This window comes from Malus sylvestris, chromosome 12 (genome assembly GCF_916048215.2).
Source record: "Malus sylvestris chromosome 12, drMalSylv7.2, whole genome shotgun sequence".
NCBI lineage: Eukaryota > Viridiplantae > Streptophyta > Magnoliopsida > Rosales > Rosaceae > Malus > Malus sylvestris.
In genome coordinates, this window is record NC_062271.1 from 2,049,907 (window position 1) to 2,066,376 (window position 16,470).

Sequence of the window (16,470 nt, forward strand, 5' to 3'; positions counted from 1 at the left end):
AGAGGGTCTAACTTAGCAGCCAATGAGATGGCACAACTAGCCTCAGGAGTACTAATGCAGGAAAGAAAGTATGGTATTGATGTCGAGATCCAAACAAGAAACCTTCCTTCCATCTTGGACAGGGGATTTAGTCTGGATATGATGGTTCTGGAAGCCAAGATGGAAGATTGGAGGTCACTTATCATTCATCATTTGAAGGATCCTTCTTCACCTACAAGTAAGAGGAATAGGCAGCAAGCAGCCAAATATGTCTTATGGGCGAAGAACCTGCTAAGAAAAACCCCAGATGGATTACTATTAAAATGCTTAGGCCAAGAAGAATCCATGAGAGTAATGGCCGAAGTACATGAGGGGATATGTGGAGCACATCAAGCAGGGACAAAGATGAGATGGCTACTCAGAAGGTACAGTTATTTCTGGCCCAACATGGAAAAGGATTGCAAATCTTATGCCCGCGGTTGTGAAGAATGTCAGAGGCATGGACCTCTCCAGCACGTGCCCTCGGTACCTTTGAATCTAGTAGTCAAGCCTTGGCCGTTCCGAGGATGGGCGATGGACTTCATCGGTCAAATCTATCCAGCTTCTAGTAAAGGGCATACTTTTATAATTGTAGCAATGGATTACTTCACCAAGTGGGTGGAAGCATCAGCAGTAAAATCCATAACTTCCGCCGTAGTAAAAAATTTTATCGAGACCAAGATCTTGCACAGGTATGGGGTGCCTGAGACTATAGTAACGGACCGTGGGCCATCTTTTATTTCAAAAGAAGTCGAGGAGTTTGCAAGCAAGTACAAGATAAAGATGATCCAATCCAGTCCATACTATCATCAATCAAATGGTTAGGCCGAGGCTAGCAACAAGATCCTGGTCAACATTATCAAAAGGATGGTGATAGATAGTCCAGAAAAGTGGCACGAAATGCTGGGGAATACGTTGTGGGCGTACAGGACTTCCAAGAGAGCAGGAACATGCACAACTCCTTATGCCTTGACGTTCGGGCAAGATGCAGTGCTTCCCATGGAGGTCAACGTTAGTTCCGTAAGAATTCAAAACCAATTTGGGTTACATAGTGCAGAATATATCGAAGCCATGTGTCAAGGTATTGAAGACTTGGATGCAGCCCGAATTGAAGCCTTGAACCAGATTCAAGAAGGAAATATAGCTGTTGCCCGAGCTTATAACAAAAGGGTAAAGGTAAAATCTTTCAAAGAAGGAGACTTAGTGTGGAAAACAGTCCTCCCACTAGGAGCTCAGCTTCGGGGCTTTGGAAAGTGGAGCCCGACATGGGAAGGTCCTTTTATTATTAGTCGAGTTTTGAATAAAGGAGGATACTACCTGGCGGACCTCGAGGGAAATGAGCAGAAACACCCCATTAATGTTAAATTTTTAAAAAAATGTTGTCCTACATTATGGGATGTTAGGGATTGCTACATTGAAGAAGGGGCAGAATGAGGCGGATTTCAGAAAGTTTCATATGCAGTGTTTTGTTCATTAAAAATTCAAAGAAGGCAGAAAGACAGAAATTGCTAAAATAGTATTTATTTTATGCCGACAAATTGGTGGAATTTACAAGATTCAAGTCCTATGTTTTACATTTGATTCTCTCTGAAAGTGGTGGTGTCTTCAGCTGATTTCCCGATGTCTTCATGGATGGAACCCAATCGGGTGATCGGGTTGTGCGGCCAACATGAGCCTGGTAGAGGACCCTCCGACGAGGCTGTCACCGTATGTGATGGTGAAGCCCAACTTATCACCGCAGCTTGCGGGAAGACGAACCATCAAGAGGAAGCCGTCTGACCAAGGGTGTTGGAGATAGAGTGGTGGTTGACCAAGGGTGTTGAAGATAGCAGTCATCAGGTGAAACCTCATTTTCTTGCGAAAGGGGAGTTTTAGGAAACTCCACTCAAAACCTGAGGAACCCATTTCTCAGTTTCTAAGAAGAAACAAGAACGCTCAAGATGGATGGAAGTTGAAGGCCAGAGCAAAAGGGGATTTGGTGGTTTGATAAGAGAAGTCCCAAGCTAGATTTTATAGGGCCCAAAGGATAGTTCAAAGGTCGTGAGAAGAGCAAGGGACACCGGAAGCACAAGTTCCCAAAGACGGATATGCATGCATGCGGGTATTCAATCAATGTCGACGCCTGGGATTCCAACCTTCACATTAATTGAAGGGGGCACTGTTTGGGTTAAAACTGGACTTTGGGCTGAAGGATGGAGTCGGCCCAAAAGGAAGCCTAGAGGAATAGAAGATCAAGGCCCAGCCGAAACTTAGGAAGCAGGAAGGGGTCTTTTCTGACTTGATACAACTCATAAGGGCCACTTGCTTACCTACCCAAGGACCAAGTGGTGTAGACTGATCAGACTGCACAGTCCAAAAAGTACTTTATGGTGGCATTACATGTAATAAGGCTGATGAGTCATCACCCTCAGACCGCATTCGGGCAAAGCCGTCGCTACAGGAGCCAAACCGAGTCGTCTATAAAAGGAGGAAGGGAAGACAGGAATAAAGACACTCAATCAAACAAACAAATGCAAGCCAAAACTCTGCTCAAAGCCAGATTTTCCTTCCAAACGAAGCTGTAGTCAGCCCAAGCCTTCATCCCATTCGGGACAAACCTTTATCCCCCGCGGGATAACCTTTTCTTCTAACCTCTGTAATAGCTATGCTACCTTGTTCTAAACTTGTTGTAGTATCGATTCACCTTTTGTATTCTCCTTTCCCCCTCTCTCCCTCTAAGCTTTCAGACCTTTGACAGAACTACAAAGATAGGGACCTGCAAGACGATCAGCCTTAACTGATAAGGTTTAATCTTGCCCGACCTTCTTTGCTCTGTCTTTGTCTTTTCTTTCTTTAAAGCCTAGCAATATGTTGTATGCTTCCAGTTATATACAAGTTGTTTCTAGCAAAATAATGATGAAAAGGCACTTCCAGTATTTGGATCCGATTTGAATATATCTTCAGTGTTCAAATCAGATCCAAGTCCTAAGCCCTCGGGCATGTAAATCTGATTAGTTTAAAAGTCCTTGGCCTCACGGCATAAAAAAGAACTTTATGTGGACTTAACCCATCCACGACAATCCCTGATAAACAAGAAGTCCGAAGTTACTTGGGGCGCAAATAATCGACCTACCTCTTAGTTTTGTTTCTATTATGTCATGATTATCATAGAACTCTTAAGTATGGAATGGATTCTGATAGGAAGCCTCAAGGCCTATACCTAAGGCCCCACAAAGGCACTTATTTGGATTCATTCTATTCTGCTTTCTAGATGGTCTGAGTATAAGAACGGACTCTAATGGGAAGCCTCAAGGCCTACACCTAAGGCCCCACAAAGGCACCTATTTGGGTTCGTTCTACCTCTCAGACTCGGATAATCAGAAACATGATAGTTATAAGACTCTTGCAACCATGAAAGTCCAAATATGATATGTTTAAGTACTGGTTTAGTTTGACAGGAAGCCTCAAGGCCTACACCTAAGGCCCCACAAAGGCACCTGTTATATCTAACACGGTTTCTCGGGCATATGCATATTCACAACTAAAACTTAACATACATTCGACATCTACCATACTAAAGATGGCAGTGGCACGCCTGAGCACCTCAAAAGTTAAACTTGATTGTGAGCCTCAAGGCCTATACCTAAGGCCCCACAAAGGCACCTTTCAGATTAACTTTGTCCTTCTCTTTCAGCACTGCCCGACGAGCCTTACCCGACGAGTCTTGCCTGACTAAGCCCGATAAGAAAGCAGAAGCCCGACAGCAGCCCTCAACCGGCGTCGACCTCCCAGGGGAGCTGTGTGCTCGTTGGCCAGGAAGTCATCCCCGACGAAAATTCCTGCGACGAACAACTTTAAACTCATCCATAACAAGATACATGAAGATTACGATCAGCTACATGTTACAAATTCCCCACAATTCATGGTACCGAGGATAACCTGGTTCAACCATCATTAGAATTACATTTTGAAGAACAGACCCGACCACTATTCAATCTTCGCTGGCACAGCCCCTACAGCCGCAATGCACACACTCGATAACCTTCTCCTCCCTCAGATGTTTGTGAACTCGGCAAACACATGTGGTGGCAAAGTTTTGGTCCCGGGGCTGCATGCATCTTAAACAGCAGGGCCGTTCGTAACCAGGCTGCATTTCAAACACAAACCATATGTCATCACATGTTGTCAGATACATGAGTATGCAATATTTTCTTTCAGTATCCTAATTAAAGTACAGCTTTAATACGACCTTATTTAATATCAGACACTCAGCTTCAACTATGTTTTTAGTACAAGCAACACTCATACAAAAGAATACAATAATACACAAGATAAATAGGGGAAAAAGGGAAAACAGTTTTGGTTGGTTTTCCTCCATTACTTACAAAATGCTGATCTTAACACTCTCCAAGACTTTCTGAGTCGATTTGCACTAGTATGTAAAGTTGGTTCTTTCTTTATCTCCTTTGGAAGTTAAGGAACTTGATGCCATAGGCAAACACAAAGCAGAAAAGGAGAACCCAGCCGACATGTGCGGCGGCGACTGCGGGAAGGAAATCATACTCAAAACCGAAGGCATCTTTGAGGAACTTCTTCAATGGCATGGTGCCATATCCAGGGAGGACAAGGTCACCATTTTTGTCGCCCACTTGGGATGTCACAAGGCCATAAAGTGTCCAGGACACAGGGGAAGCCCAGTAGTACCACCTCCACCAGATTGGTATTTGCTGCAACACAAACAGAACTTCAAAGTTAATGTGGAATTTTGAACTATGGATGGTTAAACAAAAGCAATGCACATCAATCGCGTATTTTGGGTTATTTTGGGATTGATTTCGTAAAAAGCAATTTTACTTGTAAAAGATTTTGTCAAAAGTGCTTCTTAAAGAAGCATATGGTAGGCATTTCTCCAGAAAGCGCTTCTATGAGCAATAAGCTTAGCTATTCCAGAAGCAATCCCGAATAGGCCCTTAATTTTGATATCACATACCGGTCTTGGAATGAGGAAGCCGCAAAACAAGTTCCAGAACATGAGGAAGAAGGACATGACAATGGCAGCAATCTGATGGCCTGGAGTCAGTGCAACGACCATCATGCCGTACATGGTGAAGTAGACGAAGCACATTAGGATATAGTAGTAAAACCACAAGAATTTGCCCATTTTCCACTCGAATCCAATCATGGAGTAGAGGAGAAGTGTATATATGAATGTTTGGATTGCAACATAGATTGTCTCTATAGCCACCTGCAAAAAAAAAAAGATAACTTGTCAATCAAGTAAAATGATGTCTGCAACAAGGTCTCTAAGCAATTTGTCAATTTTATACATTACCTGAGCAAATGCATAAGGCAGTTCAGAATACATTCCGGCAGCTCTTTCGCGGTAGAAAATTGTTCTTTCAATGGCAACAACAGATTGGACCGCAGAAGCATTTGTGGCTCCAAGGAAAAGCACAGCAGCATACATGGCTCCCAAAAGGTTCATCAGATCTTGCTGTTGGGCTCTGTTACAAGAAAATTTTCATTCATATTATATAGAGATGTTGATAACATGATTTCATCAATTTTGCAGTTAAAAAAACCAGAGCTTACGTCCGCTGTCCTTTCTGCCAGAAGATAAGACCGAACAAGACACCGATGACAATGGTCATGAAAAATCGGATGGCATTGTACTGAGGGTTTCTCCAATAAGACCAATGCATTTTCCAGAAACAAGCTTTGCACTGAACAGGGAAAGGTTGGGAATATTTGGTTGGAAAGTAGAGATCTTTGGACCCGGGAGCTGGTGTACTAAGCTCTTTGATAAGCTCTTGGTTCCTCCTAAAAGAACATCGAGGAAGAGTGAGAATCATAAAACTAGAAATCATAGCTTACCCGAGAAAGATATTACGACACTTACTGGTAAAGCAAGGAGTTTACGTAAATGTTTGCAAAATCCACATCAAGTTGAGCTTCAACCGCAGGAGCAGTGACCTCCAGCATCCATGTAGCAGGATTGTAACCATCCTTGATCTTGGTCACACCCGGGATGGCCTATAGATGGTTAAAGATATGAGTCCAAACAGCATTAAAATCACAGGAAATGACTTCCACACCATGCATTTTCTTCTTATGCACACGTCGTGTATTTCTGTCACTTGATTCTCCTTTGAGTTATTCAAAGTAAAGACTAGAAATAACGGGTGTGCAAGAGAGAAAATGCACGTGCGGAAACCACTTCTCTAAAATCACTAGTGAAGGAAGTACAAGAAATAAGAACTGAAAAGAAAGCTCACTTCAAAATGTTCTACAAGCTTATGAGAGTGGCGCCCGAGGGGTCCATCATAAATGACTTGCCCTCCACGTTTCATCAGAAGTAACTGGTCGAAAGCTTCAAAAATATCTATGTTTGGCTGGTGAATTGTGCAGACAACAGTTCTGCCTGTGTCCACCGTGTTTCTCACAGTACGCATGACGATAGCAGCAGCCCTAGCATCGAGACCAGATGTCGGTTCATCCATAAAAATGATAGAGGGGTTAACAACCAGCTCCACGGCTATGGTTAGTCTCTTCCTTTGTTCTGTTGAAAGACCATCTATTCCCGGGAGGCCAACAAGAGAGTCCCTTAGTGGATTAAGCTCAACCAAAGCCATGACTTCTTCAACAAACATCTGTATCACCATTAGGAAGAAACTTTTGGTATTCGAGAAGATTGAAAATAGGATTTCAAGAAGGAAAGATTCCAGTGCAACATACCTTTCGTGTTTGTGTATTTACATCAGAAGCAAGACGGAGCCAGGCTGAAAACAGGAGAGATTCATAGACAGTAACATGTGGGGAATGGATGTCATTCTGTTCACAATAACCGCTGACACGAGCAAATGTTTCTTGGTTCTTTGGATAACCAGATATGTTAATGGTCCCTTTGATATATCCACCAGTCTTTCTACCTGCCAAGACGTCCATAAGAGTTGTCTTTCCAGCACCACTAACACCTACAAGGGCTGTCAATATTCCGGGTCTAAAAGCACCACAGACATCTCGTAGCAGTTGAAGGCGATCTTCTTCAACTCCATGAGTCTTCATTTCCTGGAATCAGTAATCGATAGAAGTATATTTATTGATCAAAATGAGTATGTAAAGCATCCGGAATAATATGTCTAAAATGAATAACTTACAGAGGGCATATCCACGAAGTAGTTCACATGGTTAAACACAAGTGAAAGGGGTTGGAAGGGCAAAGCCATTCCTTTCTTTGGTGCATGATCCGAATCACCAACAATTTCTGAAGAACTTTTCACTGTCATTTCTTCACATAACGACTTCTTTCTCTTTCCTTCACTTTCTTCATCGGATACGACAGCTTTTGCATCCCCGAGAGCTATGTTGGTTTCCCAAAAAAGAAAAGGAGGGTGTGTCAGCTCCGGAATTTCATTCCGTTAAGAAAAGAGAGTATAGCTTCAAAATGAGATGAACTTACGGTTCAAATAAGTCAATGCTGCAATGAACAAGATGTTGTAGAGAAGAGAGAAACCAAATAGTGCTCCAATACATATCCAAAACCAGTGTTCATCTGTGAAGAATCCTCTAGACATGAGGAGGACTTTCCCGACTGTTGTTGCTTTAATTCTTGGATCTGTATTTGGCTGCAAACGAAGATAAGAATTGATTAGATGAACGTTTTTTTAAGGAACGAAAAATCATGAACTAAAGACAATCAAACCACAAAGAGATCTAACTGCGCTCCATCTTTTGTCTAGGAATTCATTCATGACGATCGCATTTTGTCCGTACATCATAGGGGAAATGTAGTAGCCCCATAGCATCCAAGGCTCAAGGTCGTCTGCATTCATAAGAAGAAAAATGGCTTAGAAAGTGAACAATCATAAAGAATTTGAAATTTTCAAGAAACTTAGAACAAATTTAAGCATGGTAATGACTTGCTTTAACTGCATTAACACGATAAAGTTAGATAGAAGATTGATTACTTACTTTTGGAAACGATAAATCCTCCCAGGACAAATACCATTAGCAAGGTAAAGGTACCGAGCGTGCTAGCAAGAACTTGTGTTCTCCCAATTGCAGCAATGAACCGAAAGAGGGACAGAGCCATCTGATGTATGCCAAAGAATGCCAAGAACTGTTTGAAAAATCTGGAACAGTGAAGAAAAAAATCATGTGAGTTGGTAATCCGGAAGGATATAAATTTATAAGATTGAAAACTAAAAAATATGAACATTACTATTTACCTACTAGCAGCTGGAGCAAATCCAATGGTGTAATAGGTAAGAATGATCCAAATCCCAGATTCAATGAACGAAAGTGGGATCCTGAGGACCCAAATTGGTAATCCAAAAGCCCACGCAGGATAAAACAACAAATCCCTCTGCTTATAGAAAACAGGAAGTCTGAAAACAGTCATTGCCAGTTCTGCCATACCATTAAACATCACATTGATCAGACTGAAGAACAGTGCTCCAAAAAATTTTCCTCCATCTTGAACTGTCCCCACAGACATTTCTGTTCTAAGGAACACAGTCAAGGCAATCAATGACATGCTCGTTATCTGCGTGGTCTTAAATATGTACACAAACGAATTGCGCTTCATTAGCAGCCACTCCCTCGCAAAACATGCCTTGAACAATTCCCATTTTGAAATGCCATACTTCGCTGTGACTAATGCAGCCCGATGAGCTCTGGACTTGTCATAAGGAACCCCAAGATCAGCTGCAAGCTGTTGGCCACTCCGAAAAGAGCTGAAGGCCTCCACGAACTCAGGAACCGAAATATATCTGTAAGGTTGGTTATTTTTTAACCAATACTGCTCTTGATCCTTCTTGGATGTCACTTCTTGCAAAAAATCAACAACTCCTTTCCTCTCTGGGCACTTGAATCCCATGCGTTCGAAGAACTCGAGGACACTCTCGCGCGGACCTTGGTACACGATCTGCCCTTCCGAAAGCAGGATTAGGTCATCAAAGAGCTCAAACGTCTCCGGCGCAGGCTGCAGAAGAGAGATGACCATGGTAACATCCATTATGTGAACCAATTGCCTCATGCATCTGCATATCTGAAAAGTTGTGGAACTGTCTAACCCTGTTGATATTTCATCCATCAGAAGAACCTTTGCTGGTCCTACCAACATCTCCCCTATACATTGTTCAATCAATTAGTCCCTAAACCATAATTATAAGAAGATTTGATGAACAAAATTAATAACATGGTGCAAAAAAATGTACCGGTGGTCACGCGCTTTTTCTGGCCACCGGAAATACCCCTCCTCATATCATCACCAACCAAGATATCAGCACAGGTATCCAAACCAAGTATCTGTAAAAACTTATATGCTAAATAGTCAGATTTTCCAAAAATCATAATCCAGTAGAGATTTAAGGGACAGAAATAAACAGGGGTGTGCGGAAATCATTTGTCTTAAAAAATGAAGGCAATCACAAACCTTGAGAACATAATCTGTGACCAAACTAGTCTTCTGGCCTGAGACTGAGGTGGCTTTCATGAATGCATCAATCTCGGGGTCCGGCTTGATTCCGGCTTCTTTCTCTCTTCTTGAGAGTTCAGCCAGCATTTGGTATCGAGTTCCGACGCCCAAACAACGTCCCGAGAAATCCAACGTCTCTCTCACTGTCATTTCTCCATAGTGTAGATCATGCTGACTAATGTAAGCACATGTTCTTCTAGGAACAAACTCATGCAGCTCATGGCCACAATATGTGACTTTCCCAGAAACCTGCTCACCATTTTCCAAGTAATATCAATAACAAAGCTTAATTATGCACACTAATTAAAAATTTTGGAGAGAAAAATATCTCACTCTTAGATCATCGTCAAGCTTTCCTGCAAGTGCTAGTAACAAGGTTGTTTTGCCTGCACCTGGAGGACCCAAAAGTAGGGTCATCCTGGGAAATTACCAAATCAGTTAAGTGTTGATAGCATTCCCCTATGCACCTGAGGTCCCGAGTTCGGAGTTCGAACCCCATCCCCAACTCAAAACTATACAGCTGATGTAATTTCATACCTGGAAGGTCTGACTATTCCACTGACATCTTTAAGTATCTGGATCTTTCTCCTTTTTGATGGAGCAAGCTTAATTAATTCCAGAACACTCTGCAGCTCAAAAAACTAATATCTTGAAAAAATAATAATTTAAAGAAAATAAAAAAGTTAAGCAGGAAAAATAAGTTTTTCATAAAACTAGTTAAACCAAGAGAAATCAAACCTCAATGGTGTTCAAGGTAGCATTAAGTAGAGTAGGCAGTGCTCTGCTCCCAACAAACACATCCGCATCCATAGACAAATTCTCATATCGGACTTCAATCTTCGGAATTTCGATTCCCACACTACAAAAATCACAAATATTGACAAAAACCAAAACATAAAAACGTTAAAAAAAATCCGAAAAAAACCAAAAAAAAAAAAAGCTCCGTTTTATACCTAATGTTGTTTTACTTTAATGTTAAGCAGTAAAAATGTATTGGTAAAAATAAAATATTTTGTTTATTTTAAAATCAATAGTCTCCAGACAACAACTTATAAAAGCAGTCTCCATGTTGCTTTCATAAAAAGTAGAGTTGAGTTTTTGATGAATAATTTCAATTCTTGTAATATCCTCATTAGTTATTTAAAAATGATATGATTTATCTTTTTACATACATTTTTATCACTTGAATAATAAAGTGACTACCACAACTGCCGCCATAACCACAAACGGCATCACCACCGCTACCGTCTCCCCTAGCACAATTGTTACCTCTACACTCCAACCACCACATCCCCCAATTGACACCACCATTATCATACCGCCAACATTGCTACCACCATCACCACCACCACCACTAACGCCGCTGCCACAACCATTGCCTCTGCCACCACCACCCTACTCCTATGTTCATTTTTGCTGTTACATACAATTATATATTTTTATATTAAAATTTACCAAATCTTAAAAAAAAACAAAAAACAAAAACAATCCCAAACTGACTCTTAATTTCCTAGTTTTTAAGAAAGCAAATATATGATTTTTCAAGACAAAGTTTCGTAAATTAGACCAGTTAACTAAGACAGTCTGTAACCGTCCATACACTCGAATTTGAATCGTCTGTAAATTTGAGTAGTTCATAATATCGCTTTCTACTAAAAAAGAAAAGAAAGAGTTTCAAACCTATCAGTTCTGTCCCTAAGTCTTCTCAAGAAACTTTCGTTATCATCTTCCACAACCTTCAATATACTCTCCATCAACTGCTTCCTGTCCTGCATTCCCAGCTTCGTCACGTCCACCTCATCAGTCACCACCCTCCCATTGTCCAGCACCTGCGTCAGCATCCCTCTTTTCAACCTGTCATACGTTGGCAGCCGCTGGATCGCCGCCCACCGCAGCTCATCCTCCTCATCCTGCCGCCCGCTCCTGTTGAACACATCCGGCGGCGCCTGCCACACTTCCCCGAAACTTGTGGACGCCCAGCTCCTCTTGCTTCCCAACCCCCAGCTTCTCCGGCTGCTGGTCGACTGGGCCAGATCGTCGCTCACCAAAGCCGCCGCCATTTTTGATCTAATTCAACACAGCCCTTGCTTGTGTCCAACTTATCGATTATTCGCCGCGTTGCTCATAAAATCGTGGTAAAAGGAAGCAACGACAACTGAGAGTTCGTTATATTAACTGAACTGTGCCGGTGCTTTGGATATTATAGCAAACTCAGGTGCTTAAAGAAATGGTTGGGGGCAAAGTTCTAAAAGTCGCTAGGAGCTAGTCGGGAGACGGGCTGGGGCCTAGTGACTAGGCGGGCGCCTAGGCGGATTAGGCGGATTTAAGTAAATCTATCATATTTCAGGTAAATAAATGTCTGCTTCTACTTGAAATATATATAATTTCATCCTAAACTACAAAATAGAATGCATATATATTATGAAGTATTGGAACATAATGAAAACATGTGAAATAAGGATATAATGTTTGTTCATTCAAGTATGCAACAAGTCTTTTACAATTTATTGAAAAAAAACAAAATGCAAAATGAAAGTTATGTATTTTCTGTCTAAGTGAGTTGCAACCTAGGCGGGTCTAGGCGGGGTGCCTAGACGGGCTAGGCGGGTGCCTAGGTGGTCTAGGCGGTGGGCTGAGGCCTAGGCATTAATTGGGACGGTGGGCTGGGGCCTAGCGCCTAGGCGGGGCCTAGACGGCGCTAGGTGGGGATTTTTAGAACAGTGGTTGGGGGTGGTGGGACTTAATCATCGTCGAGGAAACGGCGTGCCATGGTGGTCCAGTGGTGGCCATAAAAGAGAGTGAGTGTGAGTGGTTTGGGAGATTTTTGGTGAGGGTGTCAATTTCATATGTACCGGCAGGGGATGCAATGCAGGTTTGAATTTAAGAACCTTCCCTTCTTTGGCACTGATGTGTGCTGATGTTGAGTGTTTATATTTATTTCTTATCTTAAACAAAGCGATAGATTCGAACACATAATATCAAGTATTATACTACAATATAACACTTTTAATCAATTGAGTTATAAGTTTTTCCATGTTGAGTGTTTTTAGTTGAATATATGTGGGTTGTTGTAACTTTTGAGTTTTAACTCATTGCTTAATTCTTTTTATATTTCTTCTCCAAAAAAAAAAATCTTTATATATTTGCCACTCGTTGTTTAGTTTTGTATGTTATTTTATAAAATGTATGTTTTGTTACTTTTATATACAAAAAAAAAAATATCAAGAGTACGTGTATGCTCGAGTGCATTCCATAACAATTGATTGAGCAATTAGCAAGTTTCAACACCTAATTAACTTAACACTGCAATTCATTATTTAGGTTAACTATGAACTAAGTAATTAATTAAAAAACCAAAAAGTTATATCGCATTGTTTACTAATCATTTTTCTTTGTTATATTGGAAAAAATTGAACTTGAAACTCTGAACTTATCGTAATCTTCTTAGCTGGTTACCACACCTGTTCTCTTAAAATAAACTTTTCTTATAATTAAAGCACAAATTAATATTTACTCGCTAGCTGCAAGTGGTCTTGTTCTTTTTCTTAGATTAAAAGATATCTGAAATAGTCATTGTGTGCAAATGATTTTAAAATTAATAACAATACGAAAATGACTTTTAGAGCTCTAAAATTAATGAGGATCCTCTCCGGATCCTCTTTGTGAGAATTTTGGGATTCCTCAAATCGTGTCCGTTTATCGTACATCATGTGGTAAAAAATTATTTTAAATACTTTTATTTAAAATCAAATATGAATAGTACCTGACAAAAACTGACCGTACAATATACGATGAACGAACACGATTTAAAAATCACCAAAATCCTCACAAAGAGAATTTGAAAATGATCCTCATTCCTCTAAAATAGTTGTCATATATGCCTTTCTCTATATTTTACGTCTGAGACAAAAAGTTCACTATAAATCTGTTTCTAGGTCACTTTAAGAGATATATTTCTCAACTCCTAGGAAAACAAGTGTTACAGATATTTAAATGTGAAAATTTGTAGGATATTGCTCATTTTATAAGGAAAAATTAGTATCTGATTCTTAGTTATTCATGTTCATAGATTGAGACTTTATTAGTTTTCAGATTTTCATCGAAGTCCTTAGCGTTAATGTAATAATAAATTTATAGGTCAACTACATAGTTTTTTAAAATAAAAATTAGTAAGTGATTAGATTTTTAATACTCACACCTTTATTAAACTCCTAATTAATTTTCAATTCAAACATTTCCAAAATAAAAAAATAAAATTAGAATAAATATTTTTTTTTAACAAACAATATCATCTACACTAAGGGGGAGGGGGTGGACTTAGCCCATAATAGGCTAGCAAAAATGTGGTTCAAATTCGCCTTTAGCAAGAATCGAACATAAAACCTCTCACTTACAAGTGAGAGGAATACCACTAAACCGTCCATCCGTCCGTAGTACAAAGTGGCAAAATTAGAATAAGTATGTACCCATTAAATTTTTATAAAAATATTTTCAATTTTTTAATCTTAAGTTTACCCATTCATATAATTTTTAAAATTTTTTAATCTTAAATGTTCCCTTTGTTAAATATACAAAAATTTTATATGTAAACTATACCATTTTACTGTAAATTGTACCCAATTTTTATATAAAATCCATTTAATTTTTTTAATCCATTTTTTAACTTATATCGGTACATCGTTTATTTGAGAATATATCTATATCAAGTTTAATTGAAGAAATTTACTGATATTATAAAGCCCTTTTTTTGTGGTTTTGAAGAATGTACCCATGTTTTGTTACAATAATCTTTTTTTTTGTCAAATGAATATTTTTGTTAATTTTGATGAATGTACCCAGGTGTGTGTGTGTGTATAATATTAGAGTGTATAATTTATATTTTAATGTTTTTAATCTTACAAATTACGGGTTTTATTTAAAATCTCGTTAGTATAAATAATTATATTGTTTAATTTAATTTAAAAAATATAGTAACCTACATAAAAATATATTATTACATTAATGTCAGGGACTTCAATAAAAAACTGAAAATCAACAAGATTTAAGTAAAAAAACATTGATAGCTATGGACCGCATCCAAAGTCTCCGTTTCATAAATAACTAGCTACTCTCCTTAATTTTCTTGTGGAGATGGAGAGAAAGAGGATGTGCAAAGGTTACCAAATAACTCAATAATTTCTACCAAGTAGACCAAACATGAGAAGTTTCTTTATATTCACTTGCCAACCACACAGATAGAAACCCACCAAATTAAGCCAAAATTAAACCGTAATAAGTGAGACAGTTACAGAAAAGAACTTTAATGATTAAGCAGTGACTCTGCCTGCTCTCAAATAGCAATTCCCAGTTGCTGTTTAGTGGATCCAGTTTCTGAGATTGAATGTTTACATAAATTGGATTTAATATGAATTGAATTTGTTGACAATGCATGGAGCCGTACGTACGTAGTGGAAAATGATGGCAAGTCTATCTAACCCTAAATCCCTTATTTATTAGGTTACGTATACTTCACTGCCGATTGTTGGTGCTTCTAGCCTTTTCAAAATGTCCAGAACACGGCAGTATGCTATATATTATTATACTAGTAGAGAAAAAAAAAATTCAAGTGTCCCTTCACTTATACAAAAACATATGACGTATGTATTCATGTTTCGAGCACCTACAATGACAGATGACGCTTTGCAGCTTGCTTGATAGATATAAGTCCATCCATGGAAAATTAATAAAATAAAAGTTACTCTAATTAAATACATTATATATTGATATGTCAATGATTAGTAAAATGCTCCCCTGTTAAACTATTACCGGATTATGATTTATAGATCTCATGTTAAGTTGTGTTTATTTTATTAAACTGTAAATTAAAACGAAGTACACTGCAAAAAACAACTTGATTAATATTCAAATGGCTTTTTATTCAAAATGGTCCCTGAGATTTGCATCATCCATAAGTTTGGTCCCTGAGATTTAAAATCAATAGAAGTAATCCCTGAAATTGTCCACCATCTATGATTTTGGTCCTTTCGCTGAAGCTTTTGACCGGAAGTTTGGGCAATTTTCAAAGCTTCGTAACTCAATCGTTTTTAAACAAATTCGACCCATAATATATCAAATGAAGATAGGAAAGTATAGAATAAGATTATATCTATTTGGAAGCCCAATGGTTGCCGGAGATGGTCGGAAAATAGCCTCAAAATTGACTGGTCCGAGGGAAAACTGGAAAACTCACCGGAAACTGGGTAAACTTTAAACGTTCATAACTTCTTCAATACTCAACGAAATTAAGTGATTCAAAAAAAAAATCATACTTCGTGACGAGAAGAAGAGAATGGTGCCTTTTTTAACTGATAAATCGCCGTGGTTTGGCCGGAAAACGGCTCGAAAGTTGCTGACTCGTTTTTCAACAGCCAGTTTCGAGCCCTTTACCCGCCAAACCACGGCGAGTTAGCCATTTAAAAAGGTACCATTCTCTTCTTCATATCGAGAAGTATGATTTTCATTTTTGAATCACTTGATTTCGTTAAGTATTGAAGAAGTTATGAACGTTTAAAGTTTACCCAGTTTTCGGCGAATTTCCGGAAAGTTTTCCAGTTTTCCCTCGGACCAGTCAACTTTGAGGCTATTTTCTGACCATCTCTGGAAATCATTGGACTTCCAAATAGATATAATCTTATTCTACACTTTCCTATCTTCATTTTGATATATTATGGGTCGAATTTGGTTAAGAAACGATTGAGTTACGAAGCTTTGAAAATTACCCAAACTTCCGGCCAAAAACTTCAGCGGAATGACCAAAATCATTGATGGTAGACAATCTCAAGGACTACTTCTATTGATTTAAATCTCAGGGACCAAACTTATGAATGATGCAAATCTCAGGGACCATTTTGAATAAAAAGCCTATTCAAATTAAAATTATGCAAGACAATTTAGTATAGAGACGCTTTTATCAATAGCGAAGCCACGTAGAGGTCAGGATAAGTCCAGACCCGTCC

General features: G+C 39.2%; 1 protein-coding gene across 1 annotated transcript; it reads right to left on the minus strand.

Annotated features, from left to right (window-relative positions):
* Positions 1-3,400: 3,400 nt before the first annotated feature.
* Positions 3,401-11,711, minus strand: LOC126592800 (pleiotropic drug resistance protein 2-like). Its single transcript, XM_050258585.1, has 19 exons — positions 11,156-11,711; positions 10,214-10,334; positions 10,013-10,101; positions 9,809-9,893; positions 9,434-9,724; positions 9,216-9,306; positions 8,226-9,126; positions 7,969-8,129; positions 7,716-7,819; positions 7,457-7,622; positions 7,155-7,357; positions 6,733-7,065; positions 6,273-6,647; positions 5,897-6,030; positions 5,590-5,817; positions 5,330-5,501; positions 4,988-5,242; positions 4,383-4,724; positions 3,401-4,144 (listed from the first exon to the last, which is right to left on the minus strand). Exons 1-18 carry the CDS (start codon positions 11,533-11,535, stop codon positions 4,455-4,457), a joined length of 4,359 nt encoding a protein of 1,452 aa, XP_050114542.1. The 5' UTR covers positions 11,536-11,711; the 3' UTR covers positions 3,401-4,144; positions 4,383-4,454.
* Between the last annotated feature and the right edge of the window lie 4,759 nt (positions 11,712-16,470).

Coding starts and splice junctions, on each gene's coding strand:
- LOC126592800 (XM_050258585.1), bottom strand. CDS start 11,535: ATGGCGGCGGCTTTGGTGAGCGACGATCTGGCCCAGTCGACCAGCAGC. Junction 7,066..7,154: donor ACTTCGTGGATATGCCCTCT/GTAAGTTATTCA, acceptor TACTGATTCCAG/GAAATGAAGACTCATGGAGT. Junction 5,818..5,896: donor GTAAACTCCTTGCTTTACCA/GTAAGTGTCGTA, acceptor ATGTTCTTTTAG/GAGGAACCAAGAGCTTATCA.